The 27,665-nt window shown below is 40.2% G+C and overlaps 2 protein-coding genes across 5 annotated transcripts in view; one reads left to right on the forward strand and one right to left on the reverse strand.

Moving 5' to 3' along the window:
- The window catches only part of RNF44 (ring finger protein 44), a 29,440-nt gene extending 12,955 nt beyond the window's left edge, over positions 1-16,485 (forward strand). The window contains exons 2-11 of one of the 4 annotated variants that reach the window (XM_072401044.1): positions 4,141-4,319; positions 4,986-5,187; positions 6,554-6,718; positions 7,599-7,766; positions 8,789-8,950; positions 9,077-9,192; positions 9,392-9,479; positions 10,200-10,321; positions 11,556-11,655; positions 11,984-16,485. In XM_072401044.1, coding sequence (XP_072257145.1) covers positions 4,216-4,319; positions 4,986-5,187; positions 6,554-6,718; positions 7,599-7,766; positions 8,789-8,950; positions 9,077-9,192; positions 9,392-9,479; positions 10,200-10,321; positions 11,556-11,655; positions 11,984-12,046 — 1,290 coding nt within the window. In that variant the 5' untranslated portion in view covers positions 4,141-4,215 and the 3' untranslated portion in view covers positions 12,047-16,485. Of the gene's footprint in view, positions 1-4,140; positions 4,320-4,389; positions 4,415-4,483; positions 4,594-4,985; positions 5,188-6,553; positions 6,719-7,598; positions 7,767-8,788; positions 8,951-9,076; positions 9,193-9,391; positions 9,480-10,199; positions 10,322-11,555; positions 11,656-11,983 lie in introns of those variants that run through there. The other 3 variants (XM_072401045.1, XM_072401046.1, XM_072401047.1) reach the window with 3 other exon arrangements.
- A 2,647-nt stretch (positions 16,486-19,132) lies between these two features.
- Positions 19,133-27,665, reverse strand: FAF2 (Fas associated factor family member 2). Its single transcript, XM_072401048.1, has 11 exons — positions 27,566-27,665; positions 23,822-23,890; positions 23,608-23,742; positions 23,418-23,494; positions 23,175-23,313; positions 22,855-22,940; positions 22,393-22,484; positions 22,134-22,311; positions 21,200-21,371; positions 20,664-20,807; positions 19,133-20,437 (listed from the first exon to the last, which is right to left on the reverse strand). Exons 1-11 carry the CDS (start codon positions 27,626-27,628, stop codon positions 20,255-20,257), a joined length of 1,338 nt encoding a protein of 445 aa, XP_072257149.1. The 5' UTR covers positions 27,629-27,665; the 3' UTR covers positions 19,133-20,254.

Below are 27,665 nucleotides of genomic sequence, written 5' to 3' on the forward strand. Positions count from 1 at the left end.
GGCAAAATGCTTTGTTGATGTCAGAAGAGAATGGCCAGACTGGTTTGAGCTGCTACAAAGATGACAGTAACTCAAAAACCTGCTCATTACAACCAATGTAAATAGAAGAGCATTCATGAAAGCAAAACATGCCAATCTATGAAGAAGACCATACTGGGTGTCACCCAATGCCACACTTTGCATGGGCCCTCCAACGTTAGGCAAGAGAAGATTGGAAGAGCATTTCTGATCTGATGGAGTCTCTTCTCCTGTGACAATTGAGTAGTAGGGTTAAAATTTGGTGTCGACCACATGAAAGTGTGTGTGTGTAATATTGCCTTGTGGTGGTGTTATGCTGTGGGGAATGTTTTCTTGGTATACTGCACCCTTAATACAAATTGTGCATTGAGTGCCATAGCTGACCTTCGTATGTTGCAGACTGTATCCTTCCCTATATGACTGCAGTATGCCCATCTTCTGAGGACTACTTTCAGTGTGATAACACCATGTCACAAAGCTCTAATCATAACAAGGAGTTCCCTGCACTCAGATGGCCCCCACAGTTGCCAGATGTCAATTCAACAGAGAACCTTTGGGGTGCATTGGATCAGGATATTTGCATCATAGATGTGCAACAGATCCTAAGCAAATGTGTGACCTTAACATGTCCATATGGACCAAAATCCCTGAGGCACTGAAAAGTTTAGTTGGAGAAAGTGTTGTCACAGCTCCTTAATCTCCATAGTCTTGTAGTTTACAACCTTAAGTCCTGCTACTGGTAGTCAGAAAATTACTCCAGGTAATATTTTCACACAGGTAGAACATTGATTAATGCGATCACCACGAAACGTAGAGTGCTGATTACCCAAAAACAGGAGGTCTGTCTTAGAAGTTGCTGAGCCAACCTTTCATAGTACTATAACCCTATCCTTGGTGGCAAAGTCTGAAGAGATTATTCAGCTTGCAAAACGGGTTTTCATTTTTGTGGACTGAAAAAAAGTGGCCAAAGTTAAAAGTGGCCCCTATTGAAGTGATTACTTTATGGCCAATGTTTCTTGTATCTTTTGTCTACCATCTGACTGGGTTAACATGGATATGGCCTTTAATAAAACAGAAATTGGGCTCCTAATAAGCCAGTGTTACGTTCATAAAACATGTTTAAGCTATCACTTAATGCTCCTTGGGTCCTCCCTAGGTAACTATGTGATGTGTGGTCAGAGCTTTAAGGCAGTGTGTGACGCGTCTTGCAGACCTCACCACTGTGCCTGCCTAAAATTTTTATAAGGTCCACAAGCAGGAGATCTAAGCTCATGTGTTCACATGAAAGCATCAATAGTAATGGTATACAGTCACATGGCGGTGTTTTATCAGTAAAATACGACTGTAATATTCCTTGTAAGAAAAACGAACATGCTCAGTATGGCATAATTGAACCTAGTAAAATGAATTGGTTGCCATTGTGCTGCCACTTGCAAGGAAGTAAAATATTACTGACTGGCAGCATCACAAAGTATTCACAATCTGATGCCTGGTAATGTAATCCTACTGTAAGATCAAAATGTTTTGGAGACTTTTAAAGAATAGGGTTTACTGCCTCTATAAAAGTTTACAGCTCAATTACAGGTTGGATAAGGTTGTTCCCCAGATGTGTCTTGCATCGGGATAACTACTGCATTACCTGTGTTGTGACAATATAATTTAGAATGGTTTGTCACTTGTGCAAAATATCTTGGAATTTAAAGACGAACATATGGTTCATTCATGGCTGGATAATCCCAGGAGCTAGGTAGCCACTGAAATTTAAAAAAAAAAAAAAAAATTTTTTTTTTTTTTTTTTTTTTTCAATTTGTGGTTATGTTTAGTTTATAGTAATTTAAATACCATATTTATGGTTCATTGATCGAGGATCTTTACCTTTAGGGATGTGTTTATTTGTGAAAATGAAGCTTTGTGCGTTGTTGTTTCACTGGTAGCATTTTTCTAGTAATCTGATATAGTATGTTAGCATAAGAGTGTTGTTGACTGGAAGTATGAAAGTAAAATGTAATCATTTTTTACATTAGTGAAGAGTTGGAACACCAAAAACCATTGCCCAAAGTCAGACGTTTAGTCACCTTTGTGTGTTCTAAGGTTCTATCCTAATTCCTGTATTCCATACCTGCATTGGCAAAGGGACCAGTGGGTAAGTCCACAAAAGTGCTGGAAGATGGCTTTTGACACCCATGGTGTTTTGGAGCTATGGTGGCTTGTAGTTCACTATTTCAAAGTTGACTCCCCCCCCCCCCCCCCAGTAAAGGCACAACTACATTCAACTTCAAAGAATCCAGCTAGTTTGAACAACTTTTTAGATCTACCCACAACCATGAGTATAGGAGCCTACCTAACTGGATACAATCAGATAGCGATGAGTATGCTCAGCTCATTCTTCACGTCTTGATTTTGCTGGTTTGTCTGTCTATTCACCGCTTTATAGAACAAAGGGGTCATTGGAACTGTTTAACCTTGAGCCCATTCAAAAACATTGAACACAAAAGCTTTGTTTAGATGTACTGGATATCTAAACCAAGGACTTTGGTATTTCTTTAACTGAAATTAAAATAAATCTGCCCCAAAAAAGGTTCCCTGAAAGGAGGATTTTAAATACCAACACCAGTGAAATGAAAAATTATTTCCCAAAGACCTCAGGTTTTAACATTGTTGGTGTGTCTGATCTCTGCCCCCACACTGAACTCTCTACAATTGGGTCCATAACTATTTGGACAGACAATTTTTTTCTAATTTTGGTTCTGTACATTACCACAGCTTTAATTCAGTGGGTTGGAAAAAAAAAAATGGACAATTGACTTAAAGGCTATTTCATGGTCTGGTGTGGGCAATTCCTTCGTTAGGTCATTATCAATTAAGCAGATAAACATGCTGTCAAAGGAGCTCTCCATGCAGGTGAAACAAACCATTCTTTAGCTGCAAAAACAGAAAAAACCCATCTGAGAAATTGCTACAATATTAGGAGTGGCAAAATCTACAGTTTGGTACATCATGAGAAACAAGGCACTGGTGAACTCGGCAACGCCAAAAGACCTGGATGTCCACGGAAGACAACAGTGGTGGAAGATCGCAGAAGTATGGAGAAGGCGTGGAACAGCTCATGATGCAGATCATCTGTAAAACATGGCGGAGGCAGTGTGATGGCTTGGGCGTGCATGGCTGCCAGTGGCACTGGGACACTAGTGTTTATCCATGATGTGACACAGGACAGAAGCAGCCGAATGAATTCTGAGGTGTTCAGAGACATACTGTCTGCTCAAATCCAGCTAAATACAGTCACATTGATTGGGAGGCGTTTCATAATACAACGGCCCAAAACATTCAGCCAAAGCTACCCAGGAGTTTATTAAAGCATAGAAGCGGATGACTCCTGAATGGCCAAGTCAGTCACCTGATCTGAACCCAATTGAGCATGCATTTCACTTGTTGAAGACTAAACTTTGGACAGAAAGGCCCACAAACAAACAGCAACTGAAAGCCCTAAAGTAAAGGCCTGGCAGAGCATTAAAAAGGAGGAAACCCAGCATCTGGTGATGTCCATGAGTTCAAGACTACAGGCTGTCATTGTTGGCAAAGGGTTTTCAACCAAGTATTAGAAATGAACATTTTATTTTCAGCTTTTTAATTTGTCCAATTATTTTTGATCCCCTGAAATGAAGTGATTGTGTAAAAAAGGCTTTAGTTCCTCACATTTTTATGAAATCCCTTGTTCAACCCACTGAATTAAAGCTGAAAGTTTGCAGTTCACCTTGAGGAGTTTCATTTAAAATTAATTGTGGTAATGTACAGAACCAAAATTAGAAAAAAGTTTCTGTCCAAATATTTGTGGACCTAACTTGTAGTTTCCCCCATCAACCCTGGTATTGCTATAGGACACGGTAATGAAACGGATGCCTACAAATTGTGGTTTCCAGGGCACATATACTTCCTTCAGGCAGCTGTTTCTGTTCATTATGGTGGTGGACAGCAGAAGAGGGAGTTTAGAGGTACAAAATGATTTTTCTTGTCATAACTTTTGTGTATAGCTAACCTTTACATGTTACATTTTTACAGTGTAGAAATGTTCCTTCACAAATCTGCATGTATGAGAATGCTTGTTTCCTTTAATTACCATAGGGCAGACATCCAGAATTGAAGATAACAGTGTATAGCGAAAACCCATCTTGCTACTTCGCCTTCCCGACATCACAAATGCGACCATGGGAGCTGGCAGTTAATAGGTGGCCTCCTTCAGCGCCCATTAACCAGCGGAGGTTCTTGGGACCCTGCAGCACCCCAGCACACCTCAGGCGAAGGTAGGAGCTGCGGGGCTCTGAGAAAAGGTATCGCCTTCCAGCATGGTGTGTTTCACAGGCTACATTCCCTTTTAAAATCCTACAAGAATGAGGCTGTACGTCTAGGTTTTTTTTTTATATACCCTGCAAATTATTTTCTTGCTTTTCTTATTTATTTTTTTTGAATTGGTTGACCAGATTCTAGGGGGATTCAGTTATTTTATCGTTCTTCAAACAAGTAAACTGCGGGTTCTAATAAAACTTTTATTTCATCTGGTTTACGCTGATCATAAAGGTTAGTAAATATATTAGAAGGTAGTGCTAAGAATGGGTAAAAAAAAAGCCACATTGGGAAACATTTGTTTAATAAACTCCACACATGGCATATTAACTATTCTGTAATTGGCTGAAGATTTTAGCCAATTAGCTGTTGTGTGAAAATTTGTATGCTAACCACTCTTGTAGTAGCTGTGATTTTCCAGGTTTAAATAGGCAGTTATGTGTTTGCCAATTAATTATAAAGTTTTATGTGAAACTTCAAAAGTTTTGTATTTGACGATTTAGGTGTAACTTGTTTTTTGCTAAAATATCTGATCTACAGTAAAACACTTCCTGCTTTCTGTAAGGATTCCATTCTGTTTCTCTTCCATTACTATTTATTGCTCTTTTTTTTTTTACCCTGTCTAGCCCTCCAGTGAGGAGTCAGTGGGGAAGGAGGGACAGACCCCAACCAAGCATCGTCAGTCAGGATGATAGTTCCCTGTGGGCTGCCTTCTTTCCTGTAGATGAACAAAGAGTTTACACCCTCACCAGCACTCCACCACGAATGCTCCACCCCGCGTCACACTCCACTCAACAAACTCCATTCATGGTTGACCTTCATGAACAGGTAAAGGTTCACAAAGGTGCTTGGCACTAAAATACTGTGAGAATTGAAAAATCATTCAGTCATGTTTTTTAAGGGCACTGCACTAGCCAGACTTGTGGCAGATTTAGTTTGGGCAATACGTGAAATTCATTGGCAGCTTCCTCAGCCCACTACTTGTTTGTTTAAAGTGATGGTCAGCTTTGCTATTTTTAATCTGTTTGACGCACCCTTGCGAAAGAGCTACCTCTGCAGCACAAGGGTAAAGGCTTGTTTTTGCCTTGATGAATAAAAAAAAAGTTCCTTTGTTCCATAGGATCTTCCACTCTGCGATTGTCTCCTGAAGCCTCTTCTCTAAGACTGTCCATGCTATGGCCTGTTGTCATTCCCTACAATGCAGGGCCAAAACCCCTGTATTGTATGTAAGGAGGCTGAGGGCCCACCAACAACCCAGAGTGTCAGAAGGGGAGTTGAGTAAACTTGATTCCTAAAGCTCCCCTAGGCAAAAGGGAGCATTTAACATTTGTAGTGCGCTACAATGGTAATTTTCTTAGCTAACCATGCTTAAAAACTTTATATAGAAACGTCTTTTTTACTTCCTGGGCTTGAAACACAGTAGGATGCGGGTAGTAGGTGATGCAAGGGGAAGTCCTGTTAGGGCCTGTATCAGTTGGCCTGTTTGTTCACCCTAAACAGGCATTCCCATACAAACCTGCCTAAATTTTAGAACCTGCCGAGAGGTGTGTGTGTATGTATGTCCTTATTTTCTAAAAAAAAAAAAAAAAAAAAAAGATAGTTTTAGGGTTTGGTGTGTGTGTGTGTGTGTGTGTGTGTGTGTGTGTGGTGTGTTTTTTTTTTTTTTTTTTTTTTTTTTTTTTTTTTTTTATTACTGTATATAACTGCACATTTAGATAGAGGCAGTAAGGATACTTGCCTTGATATGAAGGCACGCTTTATCACCAGTAAATTTGAACTGGCAGAACAATTCAGTACAGATCTTTGGTAAGCAGGTGCAAGAAAAAAATGTTTGGTCCATGTTAACAAATGTTTGTCAGCAGTTTACACTTGCAGTCTGTTAGGCAGTACAGCATTTCACAGGAATACCCTTACTGTAGCAAGAGAACAGGTGCAGCATTTCAGCTGAGCTTTGGGTGTTTTGAACCATATTTATTATATTTCCATGGGGAATGCACTTTTGAAGATGCTTTGTAGTTCACCTACAATATAAATACAAAATTACTTCAGGGGGTTACCTGGAATCTCAGCTGAGAAGTTCAATCTTTTTGGGGTAGGATTGAAAATTCAATGATTGCATTCAGGGATTAGAATTGTATTTATTATCACCATTCTGTTTGCTTTGTTACGTCTTACCTCTTGTATTGTTTACCAGGTGCACCAGGGACCTGTCCCTCTTTCATACACTGTTACAACAGTAACCCAAGGTTTCCCTTTGCACACTGGGCAGCACATCCCTGGGTGCAGCACGCAGCAGCTGCCAGCATGTTCTGTCATGTTCAGCAGCCAGCACTACCCACTTTGCTGCCTGCCTCCTCCGGTAAGTGGGGAAAAATCTGCAAGTCTAGTTAACTTTTTATTAGTATATATATATAATGAAGACATTTACTTTGTTTACTGTGTGTAGAGACTAAAAGTGAAGCTGATAACCACTAGGTTTACCAGTTACAAAGTTTATTTCTGTAACCCTTTTATAAGGGTTGAGCAGCAGCTTCAGGCTTTTGATGCAGTAGTCTTTATTTTTACATTTCAAAACTGCTTATATTTTTCTGCTGAAAGTAACTATTTGTAACTGGTAGGCACAATATTGAAAAAATTTGGTCCCTTAAAAACAAGAAGGCAAGAACAGTTCACTAATTTTTTTTTATTTTTTTTTAATATGCTATTTTAGACATATTTTTAATGCCCCCCCCTATAACAAACACCGTGTTATAAAAAATGATCCATATCCACATTTTTTGCTCTTTTATTTATTTCCTCTTCCCTTCTTCTAGTATTTGGTCAGGGTTTTATGTTCTCCCATGTGATGGCACCTAGGTTTGGTGGTTGCATGCACTATAAAGAGGTAGAGGAGAGGGTTCTATGCAGCTTGATTTCTAATAACACCTGGGGCTTTATCTACAAACCCGGGAATCGGACATTCTCTTGCGGGATTCTTCCAGGTCCATGTGTTTCGTTGGCAAGAATTTATTTCCACGAGGGGATGTTTGTGGGTATAATAGATTCTCTGTTATATGAAAAGAGCTCCTTGTGTAACTCTGGTGGCAAGTATGACCCCCATCCCCTCTCTAAAGTAATTAAGTTAGTCAGTTGAAAACATATTTTTGCAAATTGTTAACTTTAGTCATTTAGCCAAAATAAAGACTATATCATTGAAATGTATTGTTTAAAGCAGTAACCAGTCCTTTTTTTTCCTAAAGATCATTCCAGGGTGCACCATGCAGCAGCTTCCTGTTTCGTACCAGCCGTTTCCTCCTCTCTTATCCAGCGAACATTACATCTTGCACCCTCACCCACCGCTGCCACCACACCAGCCGCCTCATTTGGCCTCTCTGACACCATTTGTTACGGTGCAACCACAGAGAGTGGTAAGTTCTAGGAAAGCACATGCAATATTTATTAGAAATCTGTCTTTACTGACTAGGATTCTTCAACCAAATACTGTAGACCATAGTTCTGCTATTCAAAGAAAATTGAGCAAGCATTCTTTTTGGTCTCAAACAGAAGCATCTAGTGATGTTTTTGGACACCTGATGTGCATTTGCTTGTTTAGAGAAATGCTGTTCAGAAGTGTCCAATTCTCTAGTATGAACATATTTTGTTCTGTGGACGCAGCATGACCTGTGCAGGCACACTTTATTAGAATGCTATACAGGTGCAGCTTTTTCCCCGTCTAACATTGCTTTAACATTAGAAAGCACATGTTTATAAGAAAGCACGTGTTTATAAGACATTTACTCTCGCTCTTGCCCTGAAATTACTGTATCCAAGAGTTGCTTTGAATATATCTTCCTGGATTCTATTAATGAGGTCGACAAGAGTTTTAATCCTTGAGCCTGATGTAGACTCATTGTACTGTTCCTCCTATGGGTCAAATTTTCTCCCTAATTTGAACCTTATGGATATATTTACTAAGCTACTGGCTTCTTGGTCTTCTAAAGAACTACACTCTCTGATGGATACAATACAAACCGTTTCTAGCCCTCAGAAGTCTACAGACACAAATCTTTTGGGAGCATTTTACTCAGAAACGCATGGAGACATTTCAACCAAACTTGCTAGACTTGTGAGTGCAATGCAGATCTTTGTACAGCGCTGTGCTATATGTCAGAGGTTTCTTTGCATCTATGTGTGTATGTATTGCTCAGCACGGCGTGCGTTTTGCTTATATTTTTACATACTATTTTTGGACTATAATATACGATTGCAATAAATACCCAGACAACGCCAGGTAATCAGCTAGTTTTTAATATAAAAAAAAAGCACAGGTATTTGCTAACTATACATCTATTGTATTGCATGTTGTATTCACTATATTACCATTGCATTCATGTTACTGTTTTTGCTGTTTGCATGGCTTATTTTCTTTAATCTCTTGTATTTTCACCAGCCACTGCAGAGGATAGACAATGAGTTAGAGCTTCGAGGGGACCAACATCACATGGGCAATTTCCCATTCCACCACTCTCACCCTGTGCCTGCAATACCCCATTCAGCGCCCATGCATTACCTCTCCCATGATGCACTGCACCAGGAGCTATCCTTTCCAGTGGTAAGTAAACAATCAGAGCTTGGTTAATATTACAGGTTAGACATATTTATATTTAAAATAAATGACATGTAAAAAGCATCCTTTTTTTGCTAATGTGTAAATGTCTTTTCCCATGCAAATTTGCAGCCATATGCCCATTTAATGCCACGGCGATTAAATGCCCAGCGATATCGCCTGCAGCAACCACTGCCGCCTCCTGCACTGCCTCCTTCGTATTATCCCAGCTTTCTCCCTTACTTCCTGTAAGTATTTCTTGCTGTGAACCCTGCTGTCTTTTCATAAGATATATTTTTATATATTTCGGCAATAGTAATGTCGGTATACAAATAATTCTAATTCTTTGTAGATAATACACATTTAATTTGTTTGAATCTTCCTGTTCACAATCCCTATTTTAATTTTTTTTTATTCCCCCCCCCCCCCCCCCCCCTTCCCTCCTAGTTCCATGCTTCCTGTATCTCCGACTTCAGTTGGCCCAGCAATCAGTTTGGATTTGGATGTGGACGATGTTGAAATGGAGAACTATGAGGTTGGTTTGTCTATTACCCTAAATAATCTTCCTGTAGTCTTCCTCCTATGTAGCACAGCCTTGTGGAAAAGATGATTCTTTTTAACTGTGTAGCTACAGAGAGATCTCCCGTGGGACATTTTTAATGGACAGCAGTCAGCCTAGTTGGGTAGAGTTGTTTTTTTGGGATGCATGTCAGGCTTTCGCTATCTTTTTATAGACCTTGGCCTTTAATTTGGACCTTAGACCAATCTTAATCTTTTTAACATGGGGAGCGGACCCCATGAAATTTCAGGTACTCAAGGGTGGTGGTCAGTAGGAAGAATGCCTCTTACATTGCTGGCCAGTGGGAACAGTGTACAGATAGTCAAAAGGGTCATTGGTGTCCATTAAAATCACAAGAGTCATGCCTACACGTAGAAGTGCTACTTTGATTATGATATCTTTCTTGGTTCTATGTATAAGGTCCAAGTAGTTTTAATCACTAAACATGATAACGGCCCATTGTATTGTTCCTCCTATTGGCTTATTGCTCTCCTTAGTAAAGCAGTTTTTAGGTATTTGGCTGACAGTTATGGGAACTGCCCAGGTAAATGGGTTATGACATCTAGTTTAGTGGTCTGAACTGTTATCTGCAGGGTTCCATTTTTTTTTACATGGGTTATGCACAGACAGCGTGGAATGTTTTTTGCATCGGCAAGACTTTTGACTGTCCTAAAGTGAATCTGATTTTAATTTTAGGCATTGCTGAACTTAGCAGAGCGTTTAGGAGAAGCAAAACCCCGTGGACTTACCAAAGCCAACATTGAGCAGCTTCCATCTTATCGCTTCAACCTTGAGAGCCACCAATCTGAACAGACATTGTGAGTAATGGAGGGGATGTCTCTACCTCCCATTATGTGTTTGCATTCCCATGATCCTAAGCAGTTCTACCGATACTTGCCTTTCAAGGGAACACACACAAAACCTAAAATTTTCATATATAAGAAGTCCACTATAGCCAGTAGAGGAAAAGGAAAAGTTGCAAATACAAAATATATACATTATATAAGTTGATATAAGTTAAAAAAAAAAGTGTAACCTGGGCCTATACTTGCATGAAGTTAGACAGAACTTTCTAAATGAAAAAAATACAGTTTTAGAATCAATAAAGATGAATAGATGAAGCTCTAATGGCTGATGCATGGTTTAGTTTGTTATACTTGGTGCACTGCATTGCAGCTTCCTGTTTGATCAGATTGTAACATTTGACTTCCTTTGTTTAATGCCAGCTTACCTTTGTAGGGGGGAAAATATTTAAAAAGAAGGCAGTTGGAAAAATTACATTAGCATTTGGAGTTAATGCGTTACAATGCACTGTATCACAATAGTGTACTTCAGTGTTTTGGCATGTTGTCACAACACGGCTTTGGCACGTGTTGCAGCTTACGCAGGGTAAAGCACTACTGTGCATTGTGGTGTGCTAGGGGAGAAATGCTGCAGCATCTGCTTTTTGGTCTGTTGTCTGTTTATGGGCATCCCATTCAGTTTGAATGGACTGCCTAATGCACTGGACAAGAACAGACTGGTCTAAATGGCCAATAGAAAAGATATCCTAAAGGTTTCTTTGAAACATAGCGAACACTTATAGACCTAAAACAATTTCAGTGTATGTATTTTTTGCATTGTGGTGTTCATTTTGAAAAGCACAACATTCCTCCTAGCCAACAAACTCTCCATTGCATTAGTGTTGGGTGCTGACAGAAATGATACATTCATCTTTTTCTCTGGGTTGTTTTAACAGTGCAACTTGCTTGCCTTGTTTCACTAGGTGTGTGAACTGGGCCATAAAGTATATATAGGTGAAGGCCCGCTTGAGCTACGCTTTGACTATGCATCTTTTTACATTTCCAAAGAAGGGTAAAAGAAATACAAATCAAGTTCCCAAAATTTTAAACTGCAAAATTGCTGCCAAAAATAGCTCTATCTGGCAACTAGATCTGCAGTTTTGGGGATCACCTATGGTACCCGCCATAAAGGTGGACATCAAACAATAGTTATCACCAGAGTTGTGGTTTGCATTTTATTTCATATAACTAATTCTGTTATGTTTTACAGGTGTGTGGTGTGCTTTAGTGACTTTGAAAATCGGCAGCTTCTTAGAGTGTTACCTTGTAACCATGAGTTCCATGCAAAGTGTGTTGATAAGTGGCTCAAGGTACTATGCTTTCTGTATTTGTTTTGGAAAGTGGGTTTGGGGGGTGCTTTGTATGCCTATTGCTGGGAGATTAGGTTTAACGGGAATTTATGCTAGTATTCTTATTAATAGATGACGATATCTAAAAAATTTCAGCTTTTTTTTTTTTTTTTTTTTTTTTAATTCTCCTAGTTTTCTGAGGTTTGAATTTAAGTCCTGCCATTACTGCTAAGATGTTGTTCTTTCAAACTTTGATCGGATCTATGTTAAAAGATCTGATATTTTGGTGAGTTTTGCGGTCTAGTATTGCCTTTCAATTGATTTACAATTTTGTTTGTTTGTTTTTTAGTCCAACCGCACATGTCCCATCTGCCGGGCTGACGCCTCTGAAGCTCACAGAGATGGGGAGTGAGGACAAGAATTTTGCCCCTCGCCTCCTGCCAGTGCACAAACCCAGAGGGATCAACATAAAGTAAACCAGCCTCCTTGCCTGTCTTGGATGCTTCAGCTTCCCCCTCCACTTGCACTAGTCTCAGTGGCTAGGACACAGCAGCTTTGAATCTGGAGGTGGTGTCAAGAGTCATACATTCCACTATCTCCATTTTATTACCTCTACACCCCAGTACTTCCCAGCTGAGCTCCTACTTTATGTATTGTAGTTGTGGGACTTGGCAGGGATTTGTGGTGTGTTGGAGATGATTCTAGTTGCACATTGGAGAGCAACTTTTTCTCCCTTTCTCCATTGTGGGTAGCTGAGGCTAACTGGTTTTAGAAAAGGACTGGATCTTTAAGACCCTCTACTGGGAATTTGAGGCATTACCAGAGGCTCCCTGTCTGCAAAATTGTTCTGTCAGTCCCTAGTTGAGGAGGGATATCACAGCTGCTTATTATAATATGTTTGCACTGAAGCCCTAGAGGGCAGTTTTGTTTTGGTTTTTTCTTTCTTTTTATTCTGTGGACCAGCATTTTATGTTTTTTACTTGATGCCATGAGAACTAATTGCATTCAAGAAAAGTTGTTCAATATCAGTTTGGCCTTTTAAGACTTTATATTAGTAACGTTCTGTAATCTGTTTTTTTATCTTGTCTCCATCGTTGTGTGGTTTTAGCAATTCATTCCAGTCCTACCTGAGAGCAATGAAACAGTGTGATTTGAAACAAGCATGATTTACAGTAATAGATGTTTTTATGTGACCCAGTGTGGAATCTTGCTCTTTGCGCTGTTTTTAGATCAGCAATTTTTTTTTTTTTTTCTTTTTGGTTTTAATTGATTCCGAGGTGAAAACTAGGATGGCATCAGTTTCTCTTCTAAACAGACAAAAGAAAACAGGAGGCTTTTTTTTTCTTCAGTTTTTTGATCACCAGCTAACCCTTTCTTTACCTCATGCCCCTTTTTAATAACAGGTCGCTACTGCCATGTGCCATTTCATATAATGCAAGCTTTTATTGCTAACGCAGTTATGTTGCAGGAATCTCTGCTCTAGCAATATCTTTGGTTAGATAGTTTTGGACAAGCTGTCTAGCAGACATTGTATTAGCCAGTCTAGTGGTGCAGGAGCTGTTTTGCCCACTTTCTTTCTACTGTCTTCTGCTAGCAGAAGCCCTGGTAATGCCTCCATAGTGTGTTCGGCAGCAGATCACACAGTTGCAAGCTGGTGTGACACCACAGGGTAAATCTGTTGCACACCAAGCTGTGTTCTAGTGATTCCACTTAGCACCCGCAGTTTCCCCATTCACGCTTCCCTGAGAGCAAACATGGATGGGGTGACCTGTGGGCAAGTGGCTGCCTTACGTAATAATTTGTATCCGTTTTAGTTCAAGTTTGCATGATAGATCAGCAATGAAACAAGAACCAATCAATCATTTCCGATCTGTGTGCGCATTTTAATGGTCGGACAGACAGTCTGTCTTATTGTCTCACAATATGCATGTCTGAGCAGCTTGGAATATGGTATCTGCTAACCCTTGGCCGTCTGTGGAGTGACGTGAGGGGGGTGGGTGGGACTGGGGATTAAGCATTATATAGGGGTATGTATCATGCTGAGCTGATTCCTGCTGTGCACTTGTTCGCAAGCAGAAGGCACCTGAACTGTTTTTTGGGATTTGAATGTTTTTGTTTTTTGTTTTTATTTTTCATTTGCCTGTAACGGTCACACTCGGGCAGGGATTGTGTGTGATGGGGTGTTAGACCAAAAGGTAAATAATGCAGAGGTAAGAGTGGCCCAGAGCACATTACATTGGGTAACCACTGGGCATTTTACACTATGTTAAGAACTAGTTCAACATGGCCATTCTTGCATTTACCACTGGTAAACCCTGAGCCATATAACAGAAAGGATGTTAAATATCTGCAGCCAATTTTTTTTTTATTTTTAGGGGGTGGATCAAGTGCTTAAGTCCCTTTCTTTGGGTATTTACAGCCATTTGGCCTGGTGGTCTTGTCCAGAACATGCACTGGTGCCAGACAGACACATAGAAGAGCCAGCACATAGTTCTTAAAGCTATCAGTTCATTGGCTTTACCCAAATTCCAACTTTCTTACTTCCTGGCAATTTGCCAACTCCCCATTACCAGAAAGGCATTCAGACATTTGTGATGGACTAAATTCTGTGGACAAGCTTTTATAGCATTGGATCTGTATAGCCTGACATTCAGACAGAATAGGGCAACTAAAAGCTTCCATACGTGTGGTACCTCCTAGGTCAGTGGCCGCCAACCATTTTTGGACCGATGGACCACTAAATCTACCGGCTCCGGACCGCGCATGCACGGGGAGCTGGGTGTCACTCACAGGGGAAGAAACTTCCCCTTTAGTGATGTCATTATGCCAGAGCCACCCATCCACTCTCCCATCACAGGCTCAGACCAAAGACGCGACCCGCCCGCTTCTCTGAGCCTGTGATTCGTACGGGGGACATGGTCTGCGGCTCTGGCTGGTGCATCTCCCCAGTGGGGTCCTTGACCTGACGTTGACCACCAGTTGGTGACCGCTGTCCTAGGTATTATTAGTTCATACCCACCAGCAGACTTGTGTTCAACAACTTTTTAATATTTTCATTTTGACCCTCAAAGTATCTAAAGAATAACAAATTGTCAACTATAAGGGGATTTTCCAATAAATAAAAAATGATAATCCAGGGTTTGCTTTGGGGTTGTTTTTATGTAATTACACCTCTGGGTCCTTGTCTCCTTCAGCCCCAGTCAAAATAGGCCACCCATCTTGCCTAGTTGGCATACTAGTTGCTATTGGTTTTTTGTTATCTTTTAGATTTAACTTTCCAGGACAAGGCATAGTGACACAATTCTTGCAGATAACTTGTCAAGGTTTTACTGTTTGGCTGTAGATGTCTTTCTTTAGCCCCCACCCCACCCCTTCGCTGTTCTCACTGTTGGACGGTTTCAGGATAATTTGTATAGTTTAATAATACTGATGCACTGAGCTGTAGTTCCTTATTCTGCATGATGGGGAAAAATTACAAATCTAAAACTAAATACCACACAAACTACAACGCACTGATCCCCCTTCTGTCATACTCACCCTTGTATCACCTGAATATGGTCCTAAGCCCAGCCTATTACTTGTTGATCATACAGGTGATGGCTTCAGATAAAGCTTTTGTTTTTTTTACCACCCCCCCTCCCCCCTGCATATTGGCAGCCTATGGAGATTTAAGCCATATGCTAATAGTGAGAACAGTGGAGAATGTAAACTGTTCCATATGCTGGAGCGTGATTGTATTTTTACTGTTTTCTTTTTCTTTTTTTTTTTTCCCATTTAAATAGTTTGTAAACTGCCACAGTGGGGCTTATAGACAAAGGCAGCAGCATTTGCAGCAGAAACTCATCAAGCCCTAGTTTTACAGCACACAAGTTACCAAAGGTCTTACTGTATATATCTATCAACACTTCAGAATCCTGGCAGCAGGCTTACACAAGACAACAGCAGTATCTGCTGCATATCCGTTGGGAGTTCTTTTACTGCTGGGGGAAGTTCAGTCCTGTTATAGAAAGGCCTTCTCCAGTCCAGTCACGTAAAGGGGTGATCCCTTCATCTGCCCTCTGCTCCACTGTATAAAATGCATAGTTCTTCCACTAATCTTAGTAGGAACCCCACAGCCATAGTTTGAGTGCTGTCTGATCTCTAGCACTTAGCACCTCCATCATTCTGCTAGAAGTACAATCCATTGGTTTAGGATGTTTGTGATTGCTGGATAGATGGGGAATGAATGAATATATATAAAATATATTCATTCACACACATTATTTTGTCATTACTTTGAAGCACCCCAATGGTGGGATATAGTGGATTGTTTACTGTATCATCCTAACCTCCTGGACCCCCTAATCACATTGGGCTGATTGTTCTCATATTGTCCCTCCCACTAACATTCCTGCCCCTTTCCCCCAGAGTTGTGGCTTCCCTTACTCAGGGTCCCGGAGGTGTCTTCTGTGTTAGAACTGTATATCTATATGTGAATGTATGCATATAGATATATCTCTATATATAAACTTTATTTTTGCTTTTGGTACTTGCACATTTACTGGTTACCTCATTTCCCATGTATGTATTTGAAAAAATGCTAATATATAGAAATGGTTCTTGAAGCTATCAGAGTGTGTTTTCTTTTTTTCCTCCATTCCATTGGAATAATATTGGTTTGTAGCATTTAACATTTAACTAGTAATATTGTATTATATATATATGTGTATACTGATTGAAATTTTTAACAGATTTGTACTTTTTTTAAAATGAAAGTTGCTAGTTTTGCTTGACCTGGTAGTGCAATCATTTATTTTTTTTAATGTTGTGGCTGAATTGAGAGGGTTCACTAATAAATGTACAAGGACAATACTGGCACGTCTTGTGTGGTTTTTGTTTTTTATTATTGCATTTAGCTGCTAGGAGATGGGTCACTGTAAGATATGCAGGAATGTTGCAGTCATTAAAAGATTATCTTTTTCAATATCGATCATAAAGAATACAGTTGCTTGTAGATTACTATAGGAGGACAATTCATTTCATATTTATGAACCATGAGGTATATAGTGCCATCTCCAAATGGAAATTTAGACACAAATGAGGCCATCCACACAGTGTTCAGCTGTACAGGTGTGTATCCCTCACTGGACTCCAAGAAAAATTTTGTTGGAAGTAGGAAATATATATGTGCCCCATTTTACTTATTGGAAAACACTGCATGAAGGTATGCTGCCGCCTTGGATATTTGGGGTGTGTGTGGAACCCCCCCCCCCAGTGACATCATGATGCCAGAACCCGCTCTCCCATCGCAGGTTTTAGCCAACCTGCCCACCACCCTGGGCCTGCGATCCTTATGCTGGCTTGTGCTAGGGGTGTGTCCTATGTTGTACTGTACCAATTTTCTACAGTTTATAGCAGCAAACATCAAGAACCTTCATTTGATCACTTTCAGTGCTTCTTTTATGTTGGCCTATTACTTTGTGCTGCAATTTCTGAACACCTGAGCTGCATGCTCATTCTGGGTCAGTAATAGTAAAAGCTGAGGATCACTGTGCCAAGTAGGATTTTCTTAGAAGCAGGTCAGCACTGGAGACTTGTATAATCTGTCACTAAGTGGTACAGAAGTGAAGGTGTTGCAATACAGAAATAAAATGTATTGTCTTGTTCAAAATGTTACAGAAAATAAAGTTAATTTATTGTGGTTGACCAGATGTAAATAAAACAAATCTATGTGTGTGTGTGTGTGTGTGTGTGTGTGTGTGTGTAAATATATATACACACACACACACACACGTGCGCCCCCCCCCATCAGTATTCTCCCCAGAGCCTTTTTGCAGGGTGTAACCACACCCGCCTGTTTTTGGGAGGTTACTGAAGAGTTTGGTCACAATACAGGGGCTGCCACCTGCCTACAGCTTCTTTCCCACCCAGCTAAAAAAAAAAAAATCTGGTGTGTGTATGTATATATATTTATTATATTCAAATTATAGGGTTTATCAATATTTTGGGGGGCAAAATATCCTTTGATGTTAGACTGGTCACTTAATGACCCAGATCCACTGTTACAATTGGGTTGTAAAGTGAACTGGTAAGAGAAGAGCACAATAAAATACAAAGTACTAGTATTGTCAGGTTTTATATGCACCTTTATTGGTGTTTTCAAGCTTGCCTTTAGAACGCTGGAAAATGTCTGTTTTCACCATTTTAACGTATTTACGTTTCAAGAGCTTAAAAACATGGCAAAACGCCCCATTGAAATCACTATCATTGTTTACTCACATTTTTGGCTGTTTTCAAAGGTTAACCCCAAGTTTCAATTTTTTAAAAGATAGCACCCAAACGTCCTGGTGTAGATTAGCCCAAATGCATGGCAATTTCAAACATTGGCTTTTAAAGCCTCAGCTTAAATGCTGGGGAAAATGTCCGTGTAGACTAAGTCTTAGAGAATAAAACACCCTGTGCTGCAAATACAGTTAAAAAAAAAAAAAAGTTCTGATACTTCCAAGATCAGATGGGCTTGAATAATTTGCACTAACACTCTGAGGGCACAAAGATGCACAAGCAGCTATGGAACCCTAAAAATAAGTCTGGAGCAATGGGAACATGACCGATGCCTATTATAACCAGTTAGGTGTTACATTTCAAAGTGTTTTGTAACACATTTTAACATACATTTTCTGTATGCATTTTCAATGAAGCAGTTCAATTGATTAAAATTGATTCTATAAATTGCAGTAAGCAGGGTTGATTGAGGAAACACATGGCAAAAAGGGAAAAAAGAGCAGCTTAAAAACATGAGAAAGGAGGATTTTTAGCCTGATATATTAACGCTCCAACAAACCTGGGATGGCTCTGGGTTAGAATTTAAAGCATTTGCCAACTAACAGCATTTTTTTTTTTTTAAAGAAATTTATTCCAGGTTTGCTGATGTTCCCAGGATCATCTAGCATCTCTACTCTTGAAGAGATTTAGTTAATCTGATGCTTTATGTCTAGAAACCACTATAATCACTTCATAAACCATTATTCTTTTGTTAGTGGGGTAGAATAACTTGACCCAGGGCAGTTGCTATTCAATGTTTCCATTGACAAAATATGCCTTGTTCCATTTCTTAACACCTTCCCAAAACTGCCTGCAGATTGGTTGTCAAGGTAGAACTGGTAATGACAAAAAAGGAATATATTGCAGCAACTTGCAGTTCCTGAATGGGGGGTTTCTGCATTCTTTTCAGATTTCCACCAGATGATTCTATCTGGGATAACATTCACAGCATTGTCACCCTGGTCTGTTTTCCTGATTGGACCACAAAAACCTCCTTCTAAATAGGGGAGTGTTGCTTTGCAGCTCTTAGTTCTGACAGCCTAAAACCACTGTGTAAGAATTTACTTTAGTCCAGAGAAAGTTACAATGAGCTGTGGATATGCCTAACATCCTCAAGAGATATGTTTCTGTACTTGCAAAAAATTAACCTAGCTTTAAAAAACCTAGGTCAGCCAATCACATTTAAGGACTTGTAAACTGCAATATATTTTGTTTTTATTTTGTGGTTTACATATACTTTAATACTTACATATAAAAACATTTCCAATTGTGCTGAATAAAGATGGCAGCTGCTACTTACCCAGTGTAGTAAGCAGTTGTTTATATGCCAGTCAGTTCTGCATTTGATATCATGTTATGCCAGGCATAACAAACACAGCCATCAGCTAGAGATTCAATTAACAACAAATGTGCCACAAATTTCCCCTTTAATGGACCGCAACATGCTCTTTACAGGAACGATTCCTCACTGTATTTTCCGGAGGTACTCAACAAACATTTCACACACAGAAAAACAAATTCTAAATTTTTTTTTTTTTTTTTTTTAATTTATATCTGGAATAAATTATTTTCTTGACTATAGTCCAGCTGGGACATACAGAATACTAGTGACAAGAAGGCATCTAAGCAGGTAGACCAGTCACTATATATTGTCTTATTACACTAAAGGGGGTCAGATATAACCAGGACCCTTTCAATCCCAAAGCAAGATATCACGATTCATTCTTCCAACTGGATTTGCCGAAAATCATTTCAACTTAGAGCAATGCAGCTGCCAACTTCGCTCCTTTGGTCTTTTAAAAAGCAACAAGAAAAAAAATGTACATTTAAAAAAGAAAAGAAACTGCTTTATACAGAGTGAGGAAGGTAGTTTCCTCTTGTTCCTCAAACAGAAATGACAGAAGTTATGCTCCCGTAGAACCTGTTAGAGGCATGAATGTAAGCGTTTACTCCACAGAGACGGTCCTTCTTAATTGAGGTGGAGAGGCATGCAAGGTTATGCACACCGCTATGCAGACAATCTGATCGCTCGTCACTTTAGAGATGCCAAATGGGACCCTGCAACAAACTCCCTGCATTGTTATATTTGTCTTCATCCCCTTCCAATGGGGAAAACAGTTTACTGCTGCTTGCTCCCTTCCCCTCCTTCCCTAGGCATGGATGCCTGGATCCAAAGTCAGTAGCAGCAGTTAAAAAAACAAAAATAATGATGTCATGAGAATTTGTATCTCTCATTCATCTCTACCTGCTTTTTTTTTTATTTTACTTTTTTCTTTTACTTTCTCCCCAAACATCCTTGGGGGGTAAAAATAAAACTCTGTTATTCGTCCGTTAGATCCTGTACAAAGAGAAGTTGTGAGCGGCTGAGTCCAGCCTCCTGGAGGGTAGGAGGCACAGGAGCTTCCTCAGTGGGAAGGCAAGGCAACACCCTACGAGGAAAGTTTGCCACAATCTGGAAATGCTCCGGGGTCTCCTTCAGCGAAAAGAGGAAATCATGAATCACCTGCAAAACAAAAATACAATAAAAAATTTAATTAGCCTAATGTGACATTAGGAGAGCACACAACAATGTAACAAAGAATAGCTAAAGTGGCTGTAATTAAATTGGACCCATGTATATGTAAAATCAAGGCATTCTCTATATATCTCTCTATATCAACCAGATTTTACTGTGGTATTATTAAAGAAAGTCATAGTTGTGGCATAACCACTACAATTGGTGGACTTACTGATAGGGACTCTGTAAAGAGGAACCTCCGCTCTACTCTGGTATCATTTGGCATCTTGAAAATGATTTTCACACTATCGGGATGGTCCGGCTGTGGTTCTACAGGAAGACACTCTGATCTGCGTTCCTTCTCTTCTTGCAGGGTCTGGAAAACAGGTTACAAAGAAAGTAGAATTTAAGAAACCAACAGTAATCCAGTAATAAATACTAATCCAATTGTATACAGCTAGTAAAAATACTTCATCTTCTCCATTTGCTTCCTGTATTCCCTTGTACTGCCCTCACTCAGACATGGCTGGGTTTCTGGCATCATAGCTGAGCTGCGCATACCCATAATCATCTTTTGTTGCCAGGGAAACCGGGCAATGCCAGCTGTCCTTGCGTGTGCCAGGGATGAATGATCTCCAATGAGCCTACGTAGAAGTTAGCTCATCCAAGCATGACCAATCAAGATGGCCAAAGTTGTCTGCACCAAATACTATGGCTCAAGAAAGAGAAGTTAGTTGTACACTTGTTCTGTCAGTTTATGAACATTACCCTTTTCTTCCTCTCCTCTGCCAGCTGCCTGAGTTGTTCCTCCTCCTCTTCTCTTCTCTTTTGCTCCAGTTTCTCCCTCTTCTTACGTTCCTTCTCCTGATCAGCTCTCAGGGATGCTAGGTATGCTTCATCCTGTTGCTGTCTTAGTACCTGCGTCTGGTTTCTCTCTTCCCTGAAAAAGAACAACAAATTACAAAGTGGCCTTCCTAACACGGCTGTAAACATCATCCTTCATAAATGCATCATGGCTGCAGCCACTGCCAAGTGAAAATCTTTTGGGCATTTTTTGTGTCTGTGCTGCATTACAGTGCACGTTAATCAGTGACTAGTCTGGTGGGGCTGGGATAGTATGACACTTCAATAAAGATTATACAGGCAGGATTCAATGAAAACAAGTTTACGGAAGGAAATACAGTATTCGGTCTTCTTAAATGCAGCTTCAATTTACTGCAGATTTTGCAGTGCACGTTTAAATCCTTGTATGTCATAAAGCCACACGCTGAACACCTTTGTTGACTTTTTTGTTTGTTTTTTTGTTTGTTAAAGAATTTGAACGTTTTGCAGTGCCAAAACTATGATGTCCTAGAAAGACTGCAGACAAGACTTTTTGCCTTGTTCATCAAATTGTCAACAGATGTGAGGGAATATATACCAAACTGCTTTCTGTGTTAAGCAAGAAAAAACAAAAAAGCGTCTAATTCTTTTTAAATGGGTTAAAAAAGAAAAAGTTCTTTTGGTAGTGTTGGTAATGATTATGTAGTTATAGAAAGGCACGTTGTTTGTCAATGTCAGATAACACTATCTATTAATTTATCAAAAGAATACAATTTTTATCAAAATATTGCGCTGTATGAATTTTCAAAGTTTACCACATTCTTTATGCAATTGAAAACCACAAAAAGGTTTTCCATCCACAGCTGTCTAGATGACTCACCGTTCCAGTCTCTCAGACACCAAGTAGGTCTGGTTGGCATCCATGATAAAAGTCAGTTGATTAATTAAGTCCTGGGGTTGAATTAAGCCTTCCAGCCTCCCCACCACTGTCATTCGGCGATCCTTCAGCGTTATCATGGCCAGGAATGGATAAGTGTTCTCACGCAGGGCCTGAGAAACTGGGGGGAAAAAAAATAAATAACTTTCCAACATTCATACATCTTTAAAAATGCAAAAATATAACACAAGGATACACTTACCTCTAAATCCTTCTGGCTTGTTAGTAGAGCACGCCCAAAACAGCATTCTGCTGTTGATGAACTGAGACACCTCTGATGTACATAGAGTATTCCTACAGAAATGGAAATAAGCACAACCTGATCACAAAGCCTTCAGGCTCAAGCAGTTTAGGTCAGGTCCATGTAACTGACCCAACTTTGGATATAGTGCATCAAGTAGAACAAATATTGTTTGAGGTACTAGTTAAAGCTACAGTATAATTTTGGATCACTCATGTGGCTTTACTTGAATAGTTGTAGTGCCACCTTCTGTCTTGTACCATAGTCTTAATATCTAGCCTGTATAGCAGTCTCATGAGATATACACCTCTCTCTGGTAACAGGCATTTCTTCATATTTGCACATCTCTTGTGATGTACACCTCTCAGTTAGCAAGTAATGTGGTTATTTCTTCCAAACATCTAATAGAGAACAGAAGCTCACCTGCAAAATTCATCTGAGTCTTGATGATCCTCCCCATGCAGATACACCAGCAAAAAACGCAACTCCTGTTTGGCATCATTTAGAGCCTACATGGCAGACAACTCAGATTAATAGTTAATCAACAATGTTTTATTGTTTTTGCCAGGCAAAGAAGTATGCTATGAGAGTACCAGAGAGAAGAAATGAGTTGTTTTATTAGACAAGGACACAGGTCAATGATGACAATGTACGTTCTGGATGGGAGTTCTCATTCTCACTACAAAGTGGCATTCTATTTAAGCCACATACAATAACAGCACTTCTGTACTATTAGGTATTACCTGACTGTAGGTCCCTTGGTAAAACACAGGGTGAGTTCTGCCATACTTCTCTTCAAACATTTGTATGAAGGAGACTATGTCTCCGACAGGGTCAGTAACTCGGCTGCGTGGGTCTGGTCGAATAAAACGAAGAGCAAACCTAAAATTGAAAACACATAATTTTTACACACATTCTCTGCTATAATCATAATCTAAAAAAAATAAAAAATAAAAAAAGTACCGTACCGTAAAAAAGTCACGTACCTAAATATATCAAGTAGTGTGTAATAGGTGATGCGGAATGGAAGCATGATCAGGTAATATCCCCAGCCCAGGAGCCCCTAAAGTAAAATACAAAAATGATAACTATTTACATTAATGGTATTGGCCAAATCAGCCAATTAGATTCTTCTACCATTAGGATATGAAGTCCTCCTGGGTTTTCTCTACTCACCCTGGGCTGGGGCCGGGAAACCACATAACTGTATACTCTATGGTCGGCTGTATTTACTTGCAAAGGCCGGTTGGGTGCTGTGTTAAAGACACTAGGAACACCCTCCTGTTCATTCAGTCTGTCCTGTACAGCTGCCTAAAAAGCAAGATCAACACTATTGTACCCATCTCCATTCTCCCCAACATAATTTAAGAGCCTCTCTTCCCTCTTTTACCTCTATGTTCCAGTTGTGCTGTTGCAAAGTTTGGCGACATTGGTCCATTGACTCTATTCCCGTCAAATCCTGGAAACAAAAAGGAGATAATAGATCTCTGAATACATTAAAAACAAAAAGAATTACAAAAAGACAAAACTATGACAATATGGCACCTAGCGGTTCATTATGCCAGGTGACCATCTAAGTCATGCTATACCCAAGTGCAAGATTGTTAAGGGTGATTTTAGGGCATTCTGTTCCTTAGGTTCTTCACCATAGTTTTCATTACCAATGTATTTGTGTGACACTAGCAATGCATTTGCAGCAAGGAACAATTCTTTTTAAGATTTGTTTTTCATAAATAGCCTCTGGACCAACACAATTTTAAAATAACGCAGATCCTTGCAGTCAAGGCCCTGGGGCTAAACTGATCATCTGGTCCCCTACTGCATTCAGAGGTTTGATCTGCCGACCCCATGTCAATAATCGTGTTCTGTAACCAGCTGCATTTTTTTTTTTTTTTTAAGCAGCCTGTCTGGATCTTGGAATTTGTTTAGATCAAAACGCGTTTCTCTAAATGCAGAGTGATACGTTAGGTTTACTGTAAATCACTACTAAGAAACTACACTGCTATATATTTACCACATTGTACCTTCAGTGTAATTACAAATCTATACATCTTCCTCATCTATGCTATTTTGAATAAAGTCATTCATTCATACATACATATCAAATTTATCATACAATAACTAATGAAGAACTATGTTTATTGATGGATTTATGTGTTTATTATCTGACTTATTTATGGATTCAATTGGCTCAACCAAGTGAAAAGTAATAAAATAAACATAGGAGCAGCATTTGTCCAAAACCCCTGACAATGTCATATTACGAAGCAGGTCTGGTTCAGGACAAGTAAAGCTCTGTTCCTGTGAACCAATAAGAATGTTCCATTTTGCGTTTCATACGTCAGCCATGACAATACGGCATTGAGTGGGAGGTTGGAATAGAAATAGTCTTTCTCTCAATAACATTACAGGAAATCTGTGTTGTCCTAAATATGCAATTTGGCTGGGTGGCTTTGTCTTCATTGTGAGTAGCAGATGCTGAACATTTATACAGCAAGTAAAGTTCGGGTAATATTAGAACTCCTAATCTGAATGATGGTGCTACATCTATATAATATGACAACAATGCTAATTGCCTTGATCAGCAATGAAAGCCTATGTGTTTCTGTTTTACATCCAAGAGAATTCAGAATTTTGTCCTTCCTGCCCCCTCCTAGCCTGTAAATGGACCATGAAGGAGCTGCAGCATACTAAGACATTAACCCAGTTCCTCTTTGTTAATATGCAAGCAAAAAAACTAGGATAAGTGTACTCCCTGTATGGAAAACCCCGGCTATATCCCATTATTCCCAGTACTACCTTCACTTAGGCAGTGACATGATGCTGATATACACCGGCTGGTGACATTAAAGCAGACAAATACAGGCAGTGCCGAATTACTTGTAATAGTGCTAGTTGCCTGGCTGTCATGCTAACCCTTAACGTTTAATACTTTGTGTCACACATGGGCCATGTTACCAGTCTGGTAACTCTCACAGGTCGCCTGATACCACATGCTTACACAGAGGCACAAACCAATACGCTCGCCAGCTATGGTAACAATTCTGTCTGTTCAACCCAAAGCTGCAAGTAGGGAGGACATAGAGGGAAAGTTTCAGACATAAGGTTCACCTATTGCTATTCTTCCTTACAGTTAAATATTGATGACATGACATCTATACAAATATATTCTTTTTCTGGTGGCTTACACCCAAATTTTAGTGAACCCAAGCAGTAAATCCAATGCTCAAATGTTTATACTTCATACTATTTAGGTTTATTGGGAGTTTATGGTTCCCTAGCCAGTCCCCGACCCTTTTAGCCTTATGCAACTTTTTCAATCCCCCCCCCGGCTGTTTTTGGGTGGTTACTGAATAGTTGGGTCACAATACAAGGGTCTGCCACCCACCTAAAGCTTCTTCCCACCCAGCCTAAAACAATACTGCCTGGCCCACACTTTATATTTGATTTTTCTTGGTTTATTCACTCATTGGTTTTTAGTAACTGAGATGTTCTGTGTAAGTCCTCCCTCTGATGGACCAGCCTGAGAGGACAGAGAACCGGGCAAAGAAGTCAGCAGGTTGGGTATCCAGCAGTAACAAGCTGTAGTTGTACACAGATATGCACCTAGAAAGTTCATCTTTCCGAAGGTTAAGGCTTTATGAACTGCCAACCCGCAGAATATTAGACACCACAAATCTGGAATCAAGCTAGAGAGGCTGGGGACTTGTGGCTCTCCAAATCGGGCCAAAGTGATATTTTTTGGGCTTTCCTGACGCAAAACAATGTGATCGGTGGTTTAATAATGATGATCTGGCTGGCAATCTACTATTTTGTACATTTGGAATAGAAATATGAAAGTCCCAATATAATCTGTGCTTAGAATATACCTCCAGACATCAGTCAGAGGCCACTTCCATACATTTCACCACACGACGCACGCAGTAGCTCGTCTGATGTGTTTTACATACGGTGCCTCATTTTTATCAAATAGGCACAGGACAACTTCTGATTGGGAAAATGTCATTTTTCCTGTGCGGTTTAGAAACAGGCCCTAAAGAAGAACCCTATCCTCCATTTGTGTATGTGACAATGATCGCCCGCCAGTCTGACAAACATCACTTCCCAGCTGTCCTCTCTGGCTCCCCGGCACAATACTCTGCTATTACAGCTGCTGCCCTTCTGGTGCTGGATTGTAAAGTCACCCTTCCGAATCCAATGAACTGAGCGATACAAATGGCTCAAACAACCCCCAGCAACCACCTGAGGGATTCACCAGTACCCCCTGCTTACATCCAAGGCTGGTGGGTGAATATGAGTATCAAGCAACATATCACAATATTCCACAGATTCCTATAGACCACACAGGACCTGGTTGTTTCCGGAATTACTGGTGGCAGCATCCAGGATAAAGGTTACGATAGACTCCGACAAGCCCTAACGTTTCAGAAAGATGTCGCTGATGTTCCGGCTATGATACTGTAATCTAATAATGTATTACAAAGTAATATTCCTAATAAAATCTGTGCCCAGAGGTCAGGCCACTGCCATACACGCAATCCGGGTGGAAAGTACAGACAGGGAAATGGTTGTAGCCGGAGGATCTCAAGTCTCCGATTCTGATCTCTCACCACAATCACAAATCCTGCTTTCAGATCATTTTATTCCGGCATGTTGGGAGGAATGATAACGATATGATAACAATGATGGGATGAGGCTATGGCACATTTATATCGCTATAGATGGTAATGTGAGGCCTGGGAATGACATTTGTGTCACAGTGCACGCCAACTACATACAGATCGCCAATAAAATGACTGGGAATCGTACAGATTTCCAAGATATATAGCATACAAGTGCATCTGCTGCCACTAAAATGATTTACAAGCAATAATGGGTGAAACAAATGTAACACAACAGCCATCAGCAGCAAGTGCCAGGCCGCAGAGCTGCCCTCCCTCCATATAGGGTGATAGAAGGATGGGTTGTGATATGTAATGAATGGGGCAGCTGATGGATGGGTAACACCTGGCTGCCCACACACTGCCCCCCGGTGTACCCAGCACAGCTGTGCCCCCTCTACTGAGATGCCAGGCTGAATCCTCACAGTCCTGGCTGCCATCCTCTCCGCAGGGCATCCACACAATTCCTCTACCTGGAATTGCAGCAGTTTCTCGGTCTGCTCCTGGCTCAGCTCCCGCTCCTCCGGCGCCGCCATCTTCCCTCTCCGCCTTCTGACCCGTCACTCCCAGCCA

Source organism: Pyxicephalus adspersus, chromosome 2, assembly GCF_032062135.1.
Source record: "Pyxicephalus adspersus chromosome 2, UCB_Pads_2.0, whole genome shotgun sequence".
Taxonomy (NCBI): Eukaryota; Metazoa; Chordata; class Amphibia; order Anura; family Pyxicephalidae; genus Pyxicephalus; species Pyxicephalus adspersus.

Coding starts and splice junctions, on each gene's coding strand:
- FAF2 (XM_072401048.1), bottom strand. CDS start 27,628: ATGGCGGCGCCGGAGGAGCGGGAGCTGAGCCAGGAGCAGACCGAGAAA. Junction 20,808..21,199: donor CAGAGGAGAGGAAGAAAAGG/GTAATGTTCATA, acceptor CCTGTTTTCCAG/ACCCTGCAAGAAGAGAAGGA. Junction 20,438..20,663: donor TCTTTACAGAGTCCCTATCA/GTAAGTCCACCA, acceptor TTTGTTTTGCAG/GTGATTCATGATTTCCTCTT.